Consider the following 20,942-nt stretch of genomic DNA (forward strand, 5'->3'; position numbering starts at 1 on the left):
GCCTTGGTTTCATACTCCAGAGGTCAGAAAGGTGTCTGGGAGCCAAGCAGCCCGGGAAAAAACGCAGGTAGAGCCTGAGGCCTAGCCCTGGCCCACAGAACTACCTCCAGGAGGGACGCACAGACTATGAGGTGGTCCAGGCTCCAAGTTTTGGCTCTGGCACGGTGTATCCTGCATAAGGCACCTCAGCTTTGCATGTGACTCTCTTCTCCCACTCCTTGCATCACCTCGCCTCTCTATGTGATTTCTCCAGGGACAATCGCAGGTGCAGTGTCTGCGCACAGCCACCGCCAAAAGAAGTCTTCCGCTCAGTCTGAGGATGTCAGCCAGCACTTAAGGCTTGTTTTCCCCCAAGTGTTTAATTGTGGTCGCACCAGAGCCCCAGTCCGTGCCACGCACACTTTAATACAAGAGTCCCTGCTCTGCAGAGCAGCAGCTCAAGTGCTGCTCAAACATGTCAGGGCTACAAGGACAAGTCGAGTAAGAGTGCTCAAAACCAGAAAGCAGTTATGAGCAGAAACTAAACAAAAGGACAGTATTTCTGGAACCAGGTACTATTTCCAACACGTGACCTAGGGTTACATTCAAAATTTGCGTTTTCTCTGTGCCTTCACTGACAGGATGCTATACAGGGCAGTTCTTACTGGCCGATGAATCTCAGGTGCAAATGGCAGAGGCCAAATGTGTTGGTTTGTTTACTCAGGGCTTCAGGGAGCTGAAATCTCTGCAAAGGACAGGTGTCGACCAGGTAGCAACAGTGCAGTCTATCCAGCTCCTCAGGTAAATAATGTGTGTGTGGACAGTAATCTCTCATGCAGATTTCATCTCCTTTACTTTACAGTTGCCTCACTGGGATAGTAAAATCTAACATAACTGTCTGTAGAAAGAGTTGCAATATAGATACACCTATGCAACACAGATTTTTTGTTTGTTGACAGAACCTTCAAAACTGAAAATAATGGATTACTTCGATCCAGTAAGTGTCCTTGTTAACCAGTGTTTCAGTAAAACACAAAAAGTTTGAAGTGGGTACAATGTCTGTCAAATTTGATGCCATGCAGCAAAATCAGGACTTAGAGAAAGCAGAAATTCGTCCATGTCCCTTAAAGATCAGAGGAAAATGTGGAGACCTCTTGTCCTAACATTCATTGCGAGGAATTCAGGTGTTACTTTTCCACTATAATGGTGTGGCTATTGTACCTCCCCCTGTCCTGGCTGACATCAGAGGCAGCCAGATTCCGACAACTCTATAAGCAAAGACTAGGAAATGAACAGTCTTCACCAGCATTTGTTCTTTTTCCAGCAGGGAAGACTGCTGGGATCCCTGCTGTCATTAAATGACAATGGGAAAAAAATTGGTAGTGAAAACAAATATTAAGAGTGCAATTTCAGGCATGGCCACTCTCTATAAACTGAACCCACACAGAGGCAAAACTGAACATGTCAACAGAAACTACTGCATCCAGGTTGCCCCTGTAACCTTACCTGAATAATTCACAGCGATGTTAAGGTTAAATTGGAGAAAAATCATTTTTCTTGTTGTGCTCCTTAAAGAAGCTTCTTCTTTGCCTAGTACAGCGCAGAGGGAAGATGTCTGGTAACCTGACATCCTCCTCACAGAGCTGCTGGCAAAGTCCTGTAGTGAATGTGCTGAAGTTTCTTATTTCTCTTTATCTTGCATTCCCATCAAACACTAGCTAGCTGTTAACTGCAAAAACTGTTTACTTATTTGAAACAAAAAAGAGTTGCAGTCTTTGCCAAGTGCCCTTCGTCTTGTAAAAAAGGTAGAGCAGTTATAAACCAGTCATCATTTATCTACTGATAAAGTAGTTTAAAATTAATGCCACCATTCCTGCTTTTTTCTCTCAAGTATTGGGACCGTACTTTCAGCATGGGCAAGAACACTTTCTAGTAGAAAGTGCAAACCATGAGAAAAAAAGATCTTATGAGAATATATCAGTGTTGATAAAATTGGAAGAAAACATTTTCATGTAACCTTATATTTTGACTTATTTCACACAGTGCGGTCAGTGCATTCAAAAAAGGCTGAAGGTGAAATTAAATGCCTCATGTTTATCTAAACCAGGTTCTCCGAATGAATCCAAAAACTTTGGGTGTGTTGACTTTTTTAAAAAAAATCTTTCTGGGATCTTACCAGATTTCTTAATTTTTGTTCTGCAAATACCAGCACTAATCTATTTTTATGACCGTCAGAAGAATGTATTTACATTTTTTGCTTCAAAAGCCCTGTATGCATAAACTGTAATTGTGACAGTTGAACTGAATCAAAGAATAAGAAAAATCACATATAATGTTCTAGTCAGCTGTAGTACACTCGTTTTCTGAACAATTTATTTTTACATTCCTTTGGGTGTAGTTATTTTATCCTGCTTGATTACCTGTGCCTGTAGAGTTTGGCTTTGTGGAGTGTAGCTGCAAAATGTCTTTCCGGGAGCAGGGAAATGCTATTGAACTGACCCAGGACAAGCATCCAGACAGAGCTGCCTCATTCAGCACCACCCTCCCTTTGCAAAGATATTGCACATATTTCTGGCTTTGGGTGGGTCAGATCTGTTAAGAAGTAGCTGTTCATTTGTCTCCTGTCACTAGAGCCAGGCAGCTTCAGAATATTGTGAGAAACACTCTGTAGCCAATAACATAGGCTCAGGCCCGGATCTCAGTGAAGCAGCAATTTTATTCGCAATTGCAGTGGCGGGCATCCCACAAGCAGGAGCGCACCTACTAGTTCCATAACAGTTTATATACTTTTTCGACGACCAGGACCCTCCCCTGTTTCTCCACTGAGTAGGTAATCCGGGTTCACAATCTATATGATGCTTCACAGACGATACATGGCCTTCAGTTGCCGGCCTGTTCAATTTCAAATTTCTTTTGACTTTTTTTACTGTTTGAAGTGGTAATGTTTCTTCATTGATCTGACTTGACTTGACACCGTGATTTTCACCTAATTGCTCTACGGAGTAGGTTGTCTGCATTTTACAAGGTCGCCTGCTAAGTTTTCTTATCACTGCAAGCATATCTCAATACCACATTCCTTACCTTTAAACTATGTAACTCTGCAAAAACAACATTTTTATTCCCACAATATCAATCAGCTTCAGATCATGTAAATATCTGTATTTTATGTGAAATAAATATGGTCCCTTACAGCATAGTTGTCTTAGTACTACCTTTTATCTCCTGCCATTTGGTAATGGCAGGTAGCCAGTGAGCCACTCAGGGGAATTCTGCACTCTTGCGTTTGTCTTCTGATTGCAGGCAGGTCATGCTTTCTCTCTACCATTTCATTTGCTATAACTCACTGTAAAAACTGATATGCTTTACACACTGAGGAGTCAGATGATTTCAGCTTCAGTTTATATCCCGGAACCAAAATGGCATTTTACCTTCTATGAACCTACCTCTGATTCATGTTGCACTGACAATACAGATAAGCATTGGCAGTAGTCTTGCTTTTGCCTAGCTTTTATGGCTAGCAGCATGTATTGACAGCTGCAGCAAACTGCATGCTGTCTCTAGCAAGGATCAGGGCTCAGAAGCACCATGCACTTCACCAACAGTGCCCAAGCATGTCCCATCCTAAACAATTTAAATTCCTTAAGTTAGGGATTATGGTTTCTAGGAGCTCTGTGATCCAGTTACAATTAGAACCCCATTAAAAGCCCCAAATCTAGTTTTTCTTTAGAACATATGGGAAAACGTGGACACCCAAAAAATGGCATTAACAGCAGCAGGCAGAAACAAAGCGGATTCCTGATGAAACAGCTACTAGGGAACGGACTGCGGCAGAGACAACTGCAGCCACAGACCGTGGCTCAAACTCTGCCCAGGGCTCTCAGTTCAGCAGCCTGTCCTGGAGACAACTGCTTCAGGCACTCCAGCCTTCCTCCTCATGTCCAAGGCACGCAGGGCCCTGAAGCACACCAATTTGCAGCAGAAGTTAAAAAAAGTCCAGTCTCCTGATGCCTGCGGAAGTAGCTGGCCAGGTAGCCCCAGGGCCATGCTTTTGCTTTTTTCCCCCTTTGGAGTTGTTCTATTTTGAGTAACCATGATATCATCCTTGGCACAAACAGTTCCCCTGCCCAGCTGAATACGTAACAGGGCTCCCGGGTCAAACTGTTCTTACTGTGCTCCTCCGTCCAGTAAGTGCTGGGTCACACATGGAGAATGCTTCTGAATTAAACTCAAAAGCCCCAAATCCAAGCCTAAAACCCAGAAATAATTCCCGGCTTCTCACTGTGCAAAGGTTGACTGTCCAGGACCAGACACGTTTACAGTGCCTGTTAAAAAGGCGGCACATAGGGCACTTGGGCTGCCCCCACACAGATGGCACGCGCTTCCTTTGGCTGCCCTTCAGCATTCCACCTGGCTGTCATTCCAGAAGGCACGGGCTTCACATGGCTCCTAGATTATTTAGCTGTCAGCCTTGCACACGTGTTCCACGCAACCTAGAGTGTCTCAGATGTGCCTATGCAGAGGTGAGAACCTGAGTCTTTAATGCTGGCTTTAAAAGAAATATGGAGGGAGCGATCTCCAGTTAGCAATGATGACAAGTACATCACAAGGGCAAATTTTCACGGGTGTTCAGCATCCAGCATTTTTCATTTTGGTAAGCAAAGCGTTGAGTTTGTGAGAATTTGTCCTCCCACCTACAGCATGATTTTATTACTAGGGATGTAACAGCTGAGAGTGTTTATATGGAAACAGTTTTTAGAAGATCTGGAGAAAGCTGTCCACCTAAACTTTTTTTTCAGTGGGATGCCTTAGTGCTTGTTCTAACCACTGGCTAAATATCCTGGCCTTTATACAACAAAAACACTTTAGCACATACTTAAAGCTTAGTCTTGCGTCAATAAAGGAGCATCGGAAGGCAACTGAGCAATGGTCTTCCCGTTGGGACAGTCCAAGCACCCGTGCTCAACTGACTTGACAGCCTATCTGGCTTCACCATGGTGTTAAATTGGGAGGGATTTGGTGGGAGTCTCATGGTTCCGTGCATCAAGCACAGGAGGAGGTGCAGACACCGTCTTCAGAGAGCAAAAAATGCTCAGAAAAGACCAGCCAGCAGACGCCTGTTGGTATCATGCCCGAGGCACAAACAAAAGGAGCACACAGGGAGGATGGCACCTCCTTTTACTGTCCACCCTGACCTGAGGCCTCGCAACCTGCCTTTCTGTTGGGTTTGATGAGGAGAAAATATATTAAAAAAATAATAATTTGTGTATATATATGTGTGTGTGTATGTGTATACATATATGATTTCAAGATTTTGGCCATCTCTTAGTAGTTTAAGCTTCCAATCTAACAAAATTACTATTTGTAATGATACTGTTCCTCTCTGTTCATGCCAGTATTGTAAGGAAGGACAAAACATGCTGCTGTGAGTAAATTAACTTACCTTTTCATCTTATTTTTACCAAAGTGCTATTAAGGTTTGCACTTCCCAGAAGACACATTAATAACGATCTTTGTCTCTCTGCAGCATTAGACCTGCATACAGTGCTGCCGCCTCCTGGTCCCAGAGCAAGAGCTGTGTCCTGGCATGGCGCACAAAGCAGACGGTTGGATGAACACCGGTGTATTTCATTCATCGCTCATAACGTGCAACTGGTGAGCAGAGCCACCAGCACACCAACAGTAACGCAACACAATGCAAAGAGGAAGGGTATGACATTGGAGAAAATATTAATTAAAAAAACCAAATGTCTAAGAGGGCGTCTGGATAGAAACCAGCTTAAATCTTGCATTTCATAAAGGCACAGTTCATGTTTTAGATACCTTTAATAAATCTGTGATATATATATATGCATAGCTTTATAATCAATCGCAGGTGCATTTCATGAAATAAAATGAATAAAAGAATGACCAATGGAGTGGTTATCTAAGTATAACAGTTTTATTGGCTGTGTCTATATACTTCTATCTCTTGTAAAGTTATACATCATATGGGTAAAGGGGACTGCCTCTAGCCATATATGATCTGCACTTCAGCCTGATATGCAAGTATGTAGTATTTTCCCCAATATTATTGTGTTTAATATGCACTGCTATGGTTAACGTTTCACCACACACATCTTCCTTTCAGTCAAATACAAATAGCAAGGGATATCAGCTGATGTCAATCATGCACAATTGCACCCAAATCATGACTACTGATTAGTAAAGCAATTATCATATTAAAAGAGTTCAGCAGGGCTCAACATACTGTAAAATTAGAAGTCGGTCAATACCATGGCCATTATATAGAATAGTATTGATTGGATATACTAAATGCTAGCCTTGATAACAATTGATCAGAATGAAGTCTGCTGACAAAGAAGTCTGGTACACTAATTGAGGAGCCATCATTAATTAGAATAATAAATCAAGGAGAAGAAGGAGGAGGGGAGAGGAGAATGGCTACAAAGCCTTTATATCTGTACAGCAACAACAAAAAGAGAAGAGCCAAGGAGGCCTCTGTCTTTGTACAAGCTCCACTAAATCCTAATCCTGCTTTTCCAAAACCAGATAAATGTTGAAACCCTCACAGGTCATCTCCATAGTTTGCTTCAAAGCTGGGAATTATGTTTGAAAGCAGGTGAACAAACAGGATTTTCACTGCAGGATAAACATTGCCAAAAGCAAGTCATCCACAGAAACTAGAAAACCCAGAGGTTCTGCCTGTGATCAGTCTGTGACCTACCACTACTGGTCTACTTGAAATCGAGCCTCTAACTGTGCACATATGCAGGATATATTCTCTAGACACCCTGAAGCTAGAAATGAACACCTCCTGTAAAGCTGCACAGGCTGCTCCCCAGGTGTTCATTCAGGGTAGGCCCCTTCAAGGGGAAGAGAGATAAAACACTGCAGAGCCAAATTTGGAGTGATCCGATGACGGTTTTCACTGCCGCTCAAGGAAATCGTACTGGCAGGAACAAGTTCAGAACATTGCCCTTACGCTGCCTTCGCCAACATCCCAGGCTTGCAGCCTGCCTCCACTCAATTTCCAAGTACAAATCAAAGCACAGGGGTTAGGCCCACACCTGATTTTGAAGCATCTCAAGGGCAGAAGTATTTCTGGATTTGGTTTGTCACAGGAAAGAGATGGCCTGGGGAAACCCCATGCAACACTGGCAAACTTAACTTGGAACAAGTATAAGCTGCTTTTGTACTATACCACAACTGATGGTCAAAGGTCTGGTGTTTGGGGCATAAAAGTTATTTCTACGTTTTCACTGTTACCCAGAAATCTAGGAAAATAAGCAGGCTTATTCATCACATTTTAAGGCATCTCCACAATAAATGAAACGTTAAGAAAGATGTACAAGGGAGAGTTTTCTAGCACTAAGTAGGCGCCACTAGATGGCAGTCTTCGCATTACCTTTAAACGCTTTAAAGCTCGTCTTATAAAAGGCGTATATACAATTACCAAAACAAATTCTTAAAATAACATCAAGTCCATCAAACAGATGCGACGCAGACTGGCTCAGGTAATTAGGAGCGAGGGAGGCATCTCCCCTTAACGTGGAGCGTGTCAGCTTAAGCCAGAGAGAAGAGCGCTGCAGATGTTCCCAAAGGTTTAACACAGATGTAGAAAGACTTCTGGAGAAAATGAGACCAAGGACTCACACGCAGATACATTACAGCAAAAGACTATTAGGTGTTTTAACCAACTGTGACTTAATTCTCACAGAGTCCAAGAGGTCACTAAGCTGATTAGACAACATAGGGATAAGTATCTGTAACATTACAATTGTTATAATTAATTTACGATACTTAAATCTGAGCTGTACTCCTAGTAAACAACAGGCACTCAGACATCCCTTAAATATTACTGCAAAAAATATATATTTATAAATTATAAATGTCTCCTAATTATAAAATTATACTGCAAAACTCTTGATCGATTTTGCTATTTGATTCACGTAAATTCTTGGAAGCCCAGGAAATTTAGAGAAGCTGTCTAAAATACCAGCTCAGAGAAGTTAAGGTAGTGGTAGTCAATTGGATGTAAACTTATGTTACACTGCATTCACACTGGAAAGTTTCAGGTTACTTTTACCCTTTTAGCAAAGCGGCACAATATACTTTAAATGTGACAAATGGTCATGTCCAAATAACCTCATCTTAGTCCGGAAGTGAAAACCCAGAAATATGCACCAGATACTCAAGCTGTTTTATTCTTCACATTTAATATAACAGGATGAAAACATAAATCATTTTTACAAGTTCTACTTCCCACCAAGGAAGACTTAGGCAGTAGTAATGCAAACATCCTAAAAACTCTTTCACTTCACAAGCTTTGGTGTCAAAAGCCTACCTGAGGAAGGAGAGACAATAAAGACCTCACAACCCTTTATGGGGTTCTGGGAGTTACCCTTACTTATTCAGAGCCACAAGACTAAATACAGGGAAGGCAGCTCCAGCCTTCCACTCAGGGCAGAAGCAGGACAGCACCAATGCAGTTTAAGGCTGCAGACCTCTCCAGGACCCACTTTTGTTCTCTAAGACTCTGCATTCTGACAGAAATTGATTTTCAACACACAGCCCACTACCTTAGGCATCTCAGAAGTATGGGATGAACACACCTAGGACCACTGAAAAAAATCCTCTCTTCCATCTAGACCTATCATTTGGCACAGTTAACCACAAGGCCCTGCTCTATCTGCTTGTGCGTAAGTATAGAATAAACAAGGACCTCAACTTCAAGCCTGGTTCCCGGGAGACTGGCAGATGATAAGCACAGAAAAAGGAAGTAACAAACATGAGTTCTTTCAATGAAAGAACAGCATTTCCTAGGAAATAAACTGCAGTTCACCAACTTCACACTCACAAATTATCATGAGAACGTGATCTTTTATTGCTAGCATGTCCTCCTGCTGGAGGAGGAGAACATACTTATCCATGGTCTTTGGGAAAACAACCAACTCCTCCACAATGTCAGCATTCTGAGGGCAGTATACAACCACAGCTAAAGGCATTTGCCAAAGGCCACTACTGAAAAATGCAAATGAAATACAGATCATGCACAGAGTATCAAGAGGAAGGAAAGGGGGAGATAAAGGGTAGGTTAAAAAAACGCCATTAAAAAAACAAACATTTCTGCAAAGCAGGGTAAGACAAAACAATCTCTATTTGAAATCAGGCTGGTATTTTTACCAGCAGGTAAACAGGCACACTTCAGCTGTCATTGACAAGTCCTTGGGTTCATCGTTTGCTTGAAATGTCACGTTTCTGTATAAAAGTACCTACTTGTCAGAGTTCTTAGCTTCTTTTGTCAAGACAGCCAAAAGATGGCAGAGAAAACAGACACACACACTGACTGAGCCCACTCCTCCCACAGCGGAACAAGAGACACGTGATACTTGCAGGTTCAGAGGCCCAAGACAAGTTATAACGATAACAAGGATCACACATCCAACAGCTCTTCTCTTGGTAACCTGGGGAAGCATTGCAGGACAGGAAGAGAGAGACACATCATCAGCTCCTAACGTCTTGCAAAGCCAAGCCCAACTGGGAAAATTCCTTTTCCAGCAGTTCTTCCTGGTCTCCCCATCTCTTCCCACCTTTCACCTGTAGTCTCTCCCCTTCCATCACTGAGCGGGATGAAGGAACATGGTAGCGTGGAAAGGATGCTCCCAACACTTGTCACATACAACTGCTACCTCTGTTAGGTACCATTCATATAGAAGTATTTCCAGCTGTAAACTCTGACACATTGAAGAGGTAGTTACACAGATAGTCTGTTACAGCATTTTGGAGTTTTATGCCAGGAAACTAAGTTAAAAAACTTAATGGATAATGGAAGCACAGCTTCCTACAGACAGGAAGGAGCAGACCTCTTTCCTGTTAGGAAAGCCTGAAGCAATTTTCCTCTGCAGACATTCTGCTAGCACTCTTCCTACCTGGTTGGCTAATGCCTTTTTAAACAGGCTGTTTCTCCTGCTGTTTATACACAATATTGAAGCTGGAACCAACTGACCCATGGAGAGTATTCATGTACTTATAGAAACTAAAGCCTGGGATGATACGTCAGACCAGGCCACATAAGAGCAGAAGTTCTCTTCTAATTGCTGTGTCAAGCAGCCGTAGGAGAGTTACCACCTCCTTCAGCAGCCCCCAAACATGCATATTAGTTTTTAATGTCTAAGCCCTAAACTCTCCATGGCTGGGCAGTACTAAATCTGTGCATGTGTATTTGTGGTCCTCCATCTCTGCTGAGACCTCACTCAATGGGCTGCTGTAATGTAAACCTTATTTACTACCCTTACTGGCTCGTGTCTTCAAGCAGCTTCAGCAAAGTAACACCTATTTGTGTGTGCTTTCTAAGTGACATACAGATCACAGGAGTATTTACATCTCTGATTCTTTAAGTGTACTCACTGTGTTTATTTGTGGATGGTAGGCTTGTGACAGCAATCAGCAGCCTTCACATCAAGTGGTAACACAAGCCAGTGGCTGTCCAGCAATAATTACAACAGAGCATAACAGAAGCCATGATGTGTTTTCTTTAATTTGCGCAATGCATGCAAACAGATACAAAAAGGGATATAGCAAATTCACAAAATAAATATTTAAAATTACGATATATTTTCCTAGGTCATTCTCCTTGATTTACACTAATTTATCCCTTTGTCACACAACCAGGCATCTGGGACACGTTGCCATTGCTGCTGTTCTGCTGCTGATCAGTGGGACCCTGGAAATCTTCCTACCTGGTAATGCCTTGTCTTGGGACGTCGAGAGTAAGGTCAGCAACTGTCTCTTTCCCTCAGACATCCAACTCTTCATCTCCAACTTGCAATTCTCAAAACGTTTTCTTGAACTTCTCCATGTCTCCTCATATAACAGGTGTATCTCTACAGCAACACAGTGCCTGCAGCTCACAGAAAAACAACTAAAACAGCTTGCCCATACAGGATGGGAAGACAGATATGTTTTATTAAAAGTTAAGAAATTAACAGGTAAGTCTTCAGGGTAACTCAAAGATTTCTTAAAATGGTGTTTTAATGAACCTAAGTAATTTTATTACCGATTCTTCTCACTCATCATTGCACAGAATTTCTCAAGTATACCATAAATATTCCTATTTTTAAATTGACATCCTTATTTAAAAAAAAAAAATACTATCTCTTCATGGCTTCCCTGCTGCGTCATATGCAAAATATCTTACAGGGTCAGCAGGAAAGGATGTGGGTTTTAATATTAAAAAAGCGCCCATTTTCTGTGTAGTTAAGTCCTGCAAAAAAAATGAGATAAAATAAATACCATTTAATAAACATTTCCATTTCCCACAGATCCATTTTCTGTTACTATCTGGCAATATTTTTTCTGTTGCTCTTCCTTGAAAGACTCTTTGATCTTTTTTCTTTTCAGTCCTCCATCCCTGAAAGATACAGATAAGAAACAGCCTTGAGTTCACTTCAGAGGCAGAAAAATGTTATAATATTTATGTGGCATAGTCACAGCAACTTTACCCTAAATGCTGGCTTTTGCAATGCAACACTAAGTGATCTGTACTGCCAAAAACATGGAAGAAATTTTAAAAGGATTCCAGGCTTAAGTTTTAAATTACAAAACACCTAGATACATTTTTAACTCCACTTCAAAGGTGTTCAAAGTTTCCTCATACCAAGGAAGTATAGACATTCCTCCTCGAGCAGCGATGACAGCCTTGACTCTGTTGGCAAAGTGAACGGCATCTTCTTCTTCCTAAAAAAGACATCAATGATTTGCTGTGCAACTTTCTCACTTGAGAAACTTTCTCACCTTTTGTCAGAGAGCGGACACTTCGGTTTATGCCACAAGACAAACGTGTGCAGCAGTAATATTCCAGTTGATCCTGAGGAATGCCACCTGGCAAGTCAGCACACTGAGTCTGCCATGTTCAGGGCCAAGAAGAACCAAGTGTGAGGCTCTATGGTTTCCGTGGCAATCCAAGGTAACACACAGAGCAAGGTCGCAGGTCTGGCCAGAGCAGGGGATGTATCTGCACCCAGGACCACAGCATCGGTCTAACCCCAAGAAGCTGCTAACACACTGACAAGATCACCTCAGAGGAGACGGGGTGCCTTCAACAGAGCTGGGGCCGGGCGCATTCAGTGCCAGTGTATTATCATGGTTCTGCAAGGGTCTGTTTGCCTGAACTGCAGAAGACTCTGAAGATGCATTACAGCAGCCTCCCTGCCAAGACTAGAGTAGGGCAAGGGGTGGGGTAGGCAGTACCAGAATGCACTGTGCTGCAGCAAAGGCCTTCACTGTCAGCTTCAGGTTGGTGCCCAGAGCTGATATACCCCTGTTACATGGCTTGATCTGCTGTTTCAGGTGTCCCACAGGATCTCATTATGGAAAAAAAAAAAACAAAAAAAAAACAGGAAACAGAAATGACTGTAAAGAAGAAGCAAGCTAGAGAGAAGATGCAAACCCTTCTTGTAAAGTTTTGCCAGCTTTGTAGTGTTAGCTGCGCAAAGATAAGCTTATTTTTTGCAGCCAGCAGGTATGAATGGTGACTGTACTTCAGTTGTCCAGCTACGAGAACTCTGAGATATCTACTGCACAGATAAATTACTATGCTATAGGAAGCTTACAGCCTTCACAGATATAAGCTTAATTTACTCCAAGAGCACACCATGAATCCTAGAGAAGGAAATGCAGATCTGTATTAGGATGGCTTTCATTGTCCTAATAGGCCACATGCCCTGATTCCCAACCTTGGTTTAATTTTAGGACTACAGTGTCACTGCCTGGCCTTTTTCCACTAGATTGTCAATAATGATTTCCTAACATAATGTGAAAAACAATGCAGGTTTCCTCTCAGAAACCCATTATGAGCATTTCCAAAACACACACAAAAGCTTAAGTACCTCTTTGACCATTGGTGGCAGGTACCACACGTTACAGACAATAGCCCAGCTGGTCATCACATTAAAAGTGTAAGTCATCATGGAATACTTTGTGCTGTTCCAGAATGCGTCTCCAAAGCGGGGGTCATACTGGAAGACAAGAAGAACAAGCATGTTTTGCCTTCTAACTGGTATGAAGAGATTTAAGGCCTATGCTCAGAAAGAATGTTAGGGGAAGAGGTAGAGTGACTGGGCTAAAGCTATTCTGAAAGCCTTGCAAACATCAAGAGAATAGTGCAATTACTAGTATCGTGCCTTTAACCCTCAAAAGCCAGTAGACCTAGGACAGAAGGCCAGATAGGACTGAACAAGCAGCACAGCATTTCCAAATGTACTTTTCAGGTTGCTAAAGAAGTTCAGCAAACTGTTTTCCATACTGCACTGGGCTGCAAGACATTTTGCATCATGAAAAGATTCAATTGTCTCAGGACTTGCTTAAGTGCCTTATTCCCACAAAACAAAGCCCCTTTTAAGGTTTGCACACAAACAGCCTCTCTGACTTGAGAGCCATCTGCAAAAAAATCCTTCCATGTTTGTGAAATTGCAAATACGTTACCTTGATTGCTACTGGATGGATGGTCCCTCCTACCTCAAAACTTCCCTTCTTAAACATCATAACTGATGTGTTGTTTACGCAGGTGCCTAGCCAGAATGGAAACATAGGAAAAGTTGAATCTACTCTAAGAGAAGGTATCAGCAAATGAATCCTACACTGCCTAAAGGAGACTTAAGTTGCTAGAGAGAAAGCAAGCTTTCGTTCAGTACCATAATCCCAGAGCCCATTCTCTCTCTCATTATGCTACACAGAATGACAAATAGACTGCCGTAGAGCTGTTGTAAAATATTTGAATCTGACCTCTCGTATCTCACAAGAGCTAATTAATTCTACACACTAAAAATAAACACCTCAGTCATAAAGATTGGATATGACAAACTGCACTCAGTGTAAAGTGAGCAGAGCAATAAAATCTATGCAGTTGTTTCCTACCTTCTGGAAAAATTAAAATGGGTAATTTGGTCTTATCTTCAATGTGTTCTCTAATTCTGTGGAGAGAAAATAAAATTTTAGTGTATATTTCATTTTCACAGAAGACTCGTATTTGACTTTTGTTAAGAATCTAAACATTTGTCATCTTTCCACCATTTATCAGCAGTCCTGGCTATCGGGGGAGGTCCCAGTCGACTGGCAGCTAGCAATGTGACGCCCATCTACAAGAAGGGTCGGAGGGTGGACCCAGGAAACTACAGGCCTGTCAGTTTGACTTCGGTGCCAGGGAAGCTCATGGAGCAGATTATCTTGAGTGTCATCACGCGGCACTTGCAGGGCAACCAGGCGATCAGGCCCAGTCAGCATGGGTTTATGAAAGGCAGGTCCTGCTTGATGAAGCTGATCTGCGTTCTGGTCACTGGGCCTGTTCAGCCTGGAGAAGAGGAGGCTGAGGGGGGACCTCATCGCAGTCTACAACTTCCTCACAAGGGGGAGAGGAGAGGCAGGTGACCTATTCTCCATAAACACCAGCGACAGGACCCGCAGGAAGGGTCAAGCCGAGGCAGGGGAAGTTTAGGCTGGACATCAGGAAGGGGTTCTTCACTGAGAGGGTGGTCGCACACTGGAACAGGCTCCCCAGTGAAGTAGTCACTGCACCAAGCCTGTCTGAATTTAAGAAGCGATTGGACTGTGCACTTAGTCACATGGTCTAAAATTTTGGGTAGACCTGTGTGGTGCCAGGAGTTGGACTTGATGATCCTTATGGGTCCCTTCCAACTCGGGATATTCTATGATTCTATGATTCTGTGATCTCCTTCTATGACAAAGCTGATTAATGATGCACAAAATCTGCTGGTTTTCAAGATACCTATGTGCCTTTCCTATGAATCAAGAGCATGCATTGCCTGCCCACTCTGTGTTAAAAAGCCTAAACAAAACATCAGCTTCCAAAAAAGATCAGAGATCAATCCAGTATAGGGGGACCATCTCCCTTTTTAAGGACTAACTGTCATAGATACTTGCTTCATGTTAGCTGCATTGCACCCTATTTCATGAGAATTTTGCATGAGTAAGAAGATTCTCTGAACACCTAAAAGGCTAACAACTGCTATACTGAGTCTTATCCTTCTCATGGCCTTCAAGTCCAATACACCGTCTCTGCCAGAAATCAGCACTGCAGGCCTTTAGAGCAGTACAGGCAACAAACACACATGAACACTTCTCCAGGATGCTCTTCCAGCTTCTAGGAGCTGGGTGGTACCTGGATCTTTTTTTCTTTGCTTAATTCCTTCTGCAAACTTCCACATGTAAGACTGAAGAGAACTGAGGAAGTTGCTAATGGGCTGTCGCTGGCTCCCTCAAATAGTCTGTTTATCTCCACAAGCAAACAGGTAAGCCTAAGGTTAAAGTTTAGTATTATCGGCAACTATCCCTTTATCCTGTACTCACAGCAGACAAAACCAGCCTTCTGATGCTCAGAGCTGATGAAAAAATGTGTCAGGGTAAGGCATGTTCTGGAAAGATGTGCTGTCAGAACTGCAATTTTGGTCCTGACATCCAGAATCATCACCCTTGAAACTGAATGAGCAGGGTCCTGCCTGGGGCAGGAAGACTGATTGTACCAACGTGAAAATTCCCAGTGGTTACAGGGTAAACGATCGGAAATTCAGAAGAGGAACGCTACACACTGCACTTTCACTGATGGAGTAGTTTAAAACCTTACACAGCCAACAACCTACAGCTGCCTGCCACAAGGAGATGCAAGGTCAGAACACTCTCAGCTCATGAATGGGCCTCACAATTAATTCCTAGACCTGACAGGACAATTAAGCAAACGCCTCACTACCTTACCTTTTTCTCACCAGATGACGATCTTTCATTTCTGAACGTTCAAACAAAACATGCTGAGTGGTTTGCATGCAAGATTTCTGAATAAGTCCCAGAAGCCCTCCGTGTACCTGGCCAACCTGCAAGCCAAAAAATAAAATAGTCACTAGCAAAAACACACAGATATTTTGTTGAAAAAAATCTAACTAAAGATGAACCAATTTCTGAGCTTGTTCACAAATGATACCAATTCTCTTGGCCAGAAGTGTGCACACACTGTGTCTATTACATCACAGTCCTAAATGGGAGATTTTGAATGCTATAAAATCCCACTCTCTCTGCCAGTAAGCTCATCCTCTTGTCCAACACTGCATCTACGAGCATCTCAACGTTACCGGTATTTAAAAACTCTCTTGTTCATACCAAGGAATAGCATCCATCACTAGCCAGGATTAGAACATCTACTGGAGATGTGTGGTTAGCTACACAGATGCCTCCTTTCCGTGGTCTGTTTTCCCTGCAACGACAGGGAAAGTCATCACTTCATGTATATTCTCCAGACTGCAAGCCCCATCAGGTAATCTATCCAAGGAATGTACATCCACAAAAGAGACCCTCAGTGACAAAAAAATGTCATGCACATACCTTACCTGTACATTCATAGCAAGTGGAAGACAAGACGATTTAAACAAGACGATTTAAAATATTAATATTACTCTGAAGTGTGTTAAAACTTCTGGCTATACATTACAACAGCTAAGTCATCTTTCCCCATACTTTCGAGAGTCCCTTCAAATTTTACTAGTTTTCATCAAAATCAGTTTCCTTATATCTGAGAATATGCAACATCACTGGAAAAGGCATTTTAGCTGCATACATGAACATTCACAGAGGCATGTATTGAAGACTTCTCAGACACTAAAACTTTAAAGTCAAAAATACTAAAGGATGGCTTTGGTTCCTCTCTGAAACGCCAATAAAAAACATTTCAGAGGCCTCCATTGCAGACATATCGACAACTCAGCAAGCATGATACTAGAAAAAAAATTACTAAATTACCATCCATAAGTTACTACAGATGAGAGTGTGAAGACTTAGTCACCAAACAAATCAGCTAGTAGAACGGCTGAACATTTTACAATGATGTTTTTCTATGCAATTACATGTTAATAAGAAATAGAGAAAGACATCTATTTCTATAATGAAAAATAGAGTGCTAGTCCACCTTTGCATACCCTGCCAATACACAACAGAAAACACAGCAGAGCACACAAACTTCTTCACTGAAATCAAGACAGACAGAGCCTAGATGACCTACACAAGTTCTATGATCCAAGTAGCAGTGTAATAATGGAATAAAAATCTTCCTCTGACACTGGAGACATCCAGTACTGTACAAAATGCCTAACAAGCAAGAGCAGAGTTGAACCACTCACCTGTTGTGGAACTGAACAAGACCACTCAGACATCGGATACCTAACGCAGCACACGTCATCTGAACCTGGTTGCTCAGCCAGCACTTAACCCTAGAAGAAAGGAAGCTGTACGTACATTTCTAGTTCTGTGTAGTCACTCATAGTGCATTATAATGCAAACTTTCCAACTTACTCTCAGTTGCCATTATTACAAAGACCATGCTAAGAGGATTTATTGCGCTAACATCACCACATAGGAGGAGCTTACTAGTTATCAGAAGAGTTGTCGGTCCATTCTTCTACTCAGATCTATTCTAAAAGGACCAGATTCAGAGGAGAAGACATTATGAGATTATAGATGGGGTTTTGTTTTATAGATTTTCTCTGAAAGCTACTGCTATTGATTCATGTATTAACATTAATTAAATATAAAAATCCTTAGCTATTGAATCCCGTTTAAGTTGCTCACACTGACAGGACATAACTTTATCAGAGTCTCTATGCAGAATTGCTCATGGTAGAAAATTAACTTGCCCTGTTCTGACTCGAGTAAAGCATCCCTTTATTCACTGTTCTAAATGGACTCTCAGCAGTACCTACCTGGGTTACATTATGTCTGCTTTCAGATGTCATTGCTGTACTTCTCACACAGAATGCTCCATGGCTTAAGAGTAGACTAAAATCATCCCACAATCGTACATATTAATCTTCCAAATTCAAGTACGCTTATGTTCCAATGCCCTAAAATTCAGTTCCTCAAAGAAATGTAGGAGAAATGGAAAGAGCCCTCAGCAAACACCTACCTGCCATTTGGAAACTGTCCTACTACCGTAGTTGCAGAGACCAGCAAGAGGATGCTGAAGAAAGCCAAGCAGATGCTACAAAACAAAATAATCTTAATTAATTGATAAGAAACAAAATGGTAAGTGTAATCTTAACCAGAAAACCTTTTAACTCTATGATTCCTTTATAGGATGCTTCTCTCCACCATACATAGCAACAAATTAGCAATAGAAAGCAGTTAAGGCCAATGGGATATGAGCACAGCTTTTCATTCAGTTAATCCTCCACTGAGTACAAAATCTTGTAGTGCCCAGTGCCAATCTTCCAAAAACAAGTAAGCCTTGATCTCAAGACATCTGGTGGTAAAGAAGCCATCACAGGAGTTCAGCATACAATCTTCCTCTCTTATTCAGACAGTTAAAGCCTAATATTAGCAACTGAAACAGCTGTTATTTTACGTAACAAAAAGATCTCCAGATCATTGCTATCAAGTCAGGTGTGGGGGGATTTAAAAAACAAATTCAATGAATAAAGACATTTGCATGCTAATAAAAAATACAGAACATAAGAAACATACATCTTCAGCACTTTTTTTAGTTTTCCTCTGGGAGGTTTTGATGGCACCCTGGAAAAAAAAGTCTTGCTACATTCTCATTTCTGCACTTGTCAATAGCACATGATGTTACAACATCCATAAAAAGTAGCACTTAAAAAAAAAAAAACAAAACAATCCCAGCAAATTACATCTGGCTCACCGAAAAGGCATCAGGAGACAGTACCGAATCAGGATCCCAATGATCCACACAACAGTCACTTGCCAGCTGACACAGTGAAAGTTGGCATTGGTTCTGCTGAGGAGATTCCAGGACAGCAGCTCCTCTGAGGAGAAGCGCCGGGTGACTTCATCTTCTGCCACTGCCTCACACGCCTTCTTGGCAAAGTACATAACGTCACCAAGGTGGAAGTATTCCCTGTGGTGGCCAGCCATCTCCTTTTCCATGGAGGTTTCCTCTCTCTGGATGATCCCTTTGTAGCAAGAAACAAAGAAAGAAAAACAACAAGGCAACTGCATGAGGAAATGAGTCTTCCTTCCCCTTAGTAAAAATAGTAAAATGACCGTGATTTTTAGACCTGGCTCTCCTACCACTCTAAGCATCATAATTGCATTGGTAGGCTTTGCTTATATACTGGCATTTAATTCTACAGGTTACTTCTCTAATCCTATACCATATCACACTAAACTACTAAGATGTTGAAGAAAGGAGACAAGTGTTCAGAGTGAGCTGCAAATAAAAGCTTGAGCACAACATCTACTTCACTGCCATTTATCAAACAACTTAAGTACACACAGTTCAAAATGTCAACAGAGTACTGGCAAGATTACAGATCCCTCCTCTTCTCTTGACCCAAAGCCAGACAGTGTTAATATTGTTATTTTTCTTGCTGCTGGTGTATAGTTTTACTTTTTCCATACTATTTTCCCAGCTGTAACAAACATCTTCCTCTGGTATTTTTTCTCGGAGACATCTCCTCCCCATCCCCTCTCCTTTAAGAATTGCCTCACTAGCAAGAAACATGAAAGCATCTAGATTTTTTCCAGAGTTATACACAGAGTGACATGAAAGCACTGCAGAGGAAGAAGGAAAACAAATTCATGTTTCACATCTTTAAAATTAACACCTCAAAGGACAGCCACGCAGCAAAGTCTCAGTGAAGTTTGCTGAGGTCACTCGGAGATCAGATTCCTACCTGGCTGGTTAAAATTACTAGAATTGCATTGTTTCATGTCAGCTAATACTTGGTACTTTTTTTTTTTGGTTGGTTTTGGCTTTTGATTTTAAAGGGGGAGCGTTAAATATGCATTATTAAAAATTCATTTAAAGTGACTTAATCAGCATTCTACTAATGGATCAGAATCACAAAATTTCCTCCAGCTACTCTTCAGTCAAACCTTCAATGCACAAAATGTCATCAGTCCTGAAAGTCACTGGTTCAGAAACCAAACAGTCTATGTGACTAAAGAAGAAATAAAAGGAGGGAATAGAAAAAAAAAATACTGTCTCAGATTCTATCCCTGTGCCTAGAAAAGAGTGCAAACTGTGTCTGCGATCCATGGGATGGTGTAGCTGCTTTACTTGAGACTTGATCTTTTGCATGCTGGGAGGTATAAGAAGCAAGAGAAAACCCATAAAGAGCAACATCACGTGCAAAAAATTTTCACTCCTCCTAATCTTATGCAGACCAAACTGACGGAGTCAGAAAGTACAAAATACACATGGGACAGCTTCCCAAAAGCTTATCAGTAATGCCTTTCTCTACTCACACTGGTCTCTTAAATGCCTTTTATTCAGAAGGCTCAATCATTCATAGCTATCTTGCCTATAATGTACTTAAGGTCTCTTTTGTTGGTTTACAAAATCAGCAATTACTTGCTCATTGAACTCTATATCAACCATTTTTTCCTGTGTAAGATATTAAAGCATCTGCCCTTATACAAGATGAATAGTGCTGTGTCACCTTCATTCTTACCATTGGAGATTAAATTTTCAAGTGCCAGCGCCTTCTGCATTTTTACTCCCTTCTCAATCTGCAGGGTGGCCCACTGTTCCCAAAACAAGAAAAGCAGATGTTGATGGTTTTCATTTTGTCATTTCCAGGTAGTCTGCAATGTCCCTACGTTAATTGTCTAAGCCTCCTTTATTGAAGCTAGGTCTCATGTATTTCAAAATTCAGCCCGAAGGCTGTCTTAAACGCCTCCTATTTCATTTGTTACACTGATTACCTGTAGCCATTGTCGTGAAAGATCATTTGGTTCAAACTCATTTTCAAGAGTTTGGCAATTTTATTTTTTCTTCAACCAAATTACTGAGCTATCTGTGAGACTCTGTGAAGTCCATGAGTCCCAAACTCTCTCTTCCCTAGTCAGCTTCAGGCAATACAGCGATGCACAATGATATCACTGACATTAGAGACATTCTGGAATAAAAGACCTCAAAAAGGATTTTAAAGAATAAAAGACATTAT

General features: G+C 41.6%; 1 protein-coding gene across 9 annotated transcripts in view; it reads right to left on the reverse strand.

Moving 5' to 3' along the window:
- Positions 1–9,462: 9,462 nt before the first annotated feature.
- Positions 9,463–20,942, reverse strand: part of LOC308193942 (glycerol-3-phosphate acyltransferase 3-like) — a 35,301-nt gene continuing 23,821 nt past the window's right edge. For 5 of the 9 annotated variants that reach the window (XM_080589133.1, XM_080589134.1, XM_080589132.1 and 2 more), the window contains 11 exons: positions 20,448–20,520; positions 18,674–18,944; positions 17,939–18,013; positions 17,157–17,246; positions 16,144–16,237; positions 15,745–15,860; positions 13,894–13,949; positions 13,462–13,547; positions 12,867–12,995; positions 11,636–11,715; positions 9,463–11,389 (listed from right to left, as the gene is read on the reverse strand). In XM_080589133.1, the coding sequence (XP_080445259.1) occupies positions 11,275–11,389; positions 11,636–11,715; positions 12,867–12,995; positions 13,462–13,547; positions 13,894–13,949; positions 15,745–15,860; positions 16,144–16,237; positions 17,157–17,246; positions 17,939–18,013; positions 18,674–18,944; positions 20,448–20,487 (1,152 nt within the window). In that variant the 5' untranslated portion in view covers positions 20,488–20,520 and the 3' untranslated portion in view covers positions 9,463–11,274. The remainder of the gene's footprint in view (positions 11,390–11,635; positions 11,716–12,866; positions 12,996–13,461; positions 13,548–13,893; positions 13,950–15,744; positions 15,861–16,143; positions 16,238–17,156; positions 17,247–17,938; positions 18,014–18,673; positions 18,945–20,447; positions 20,521–20,942) is intronic. The other 4 variants (XM_080589136.1, XM_080589135.1, XM_080589137.1 and 1 more) reach the window with 2 other exon arrangements.

This window comes from Anser brachyrhynchus (genome assembly GCF_964034855.1).
Source record: "Anser brachyrhynchus genome assembly, chromosome: 4".
NCBI classification, from domain to species: Eukaryota; Metazoa; Chordata; class Aves; order Anseriformes; family Anatidae; genus Anser; species Anser brachyrhynchus.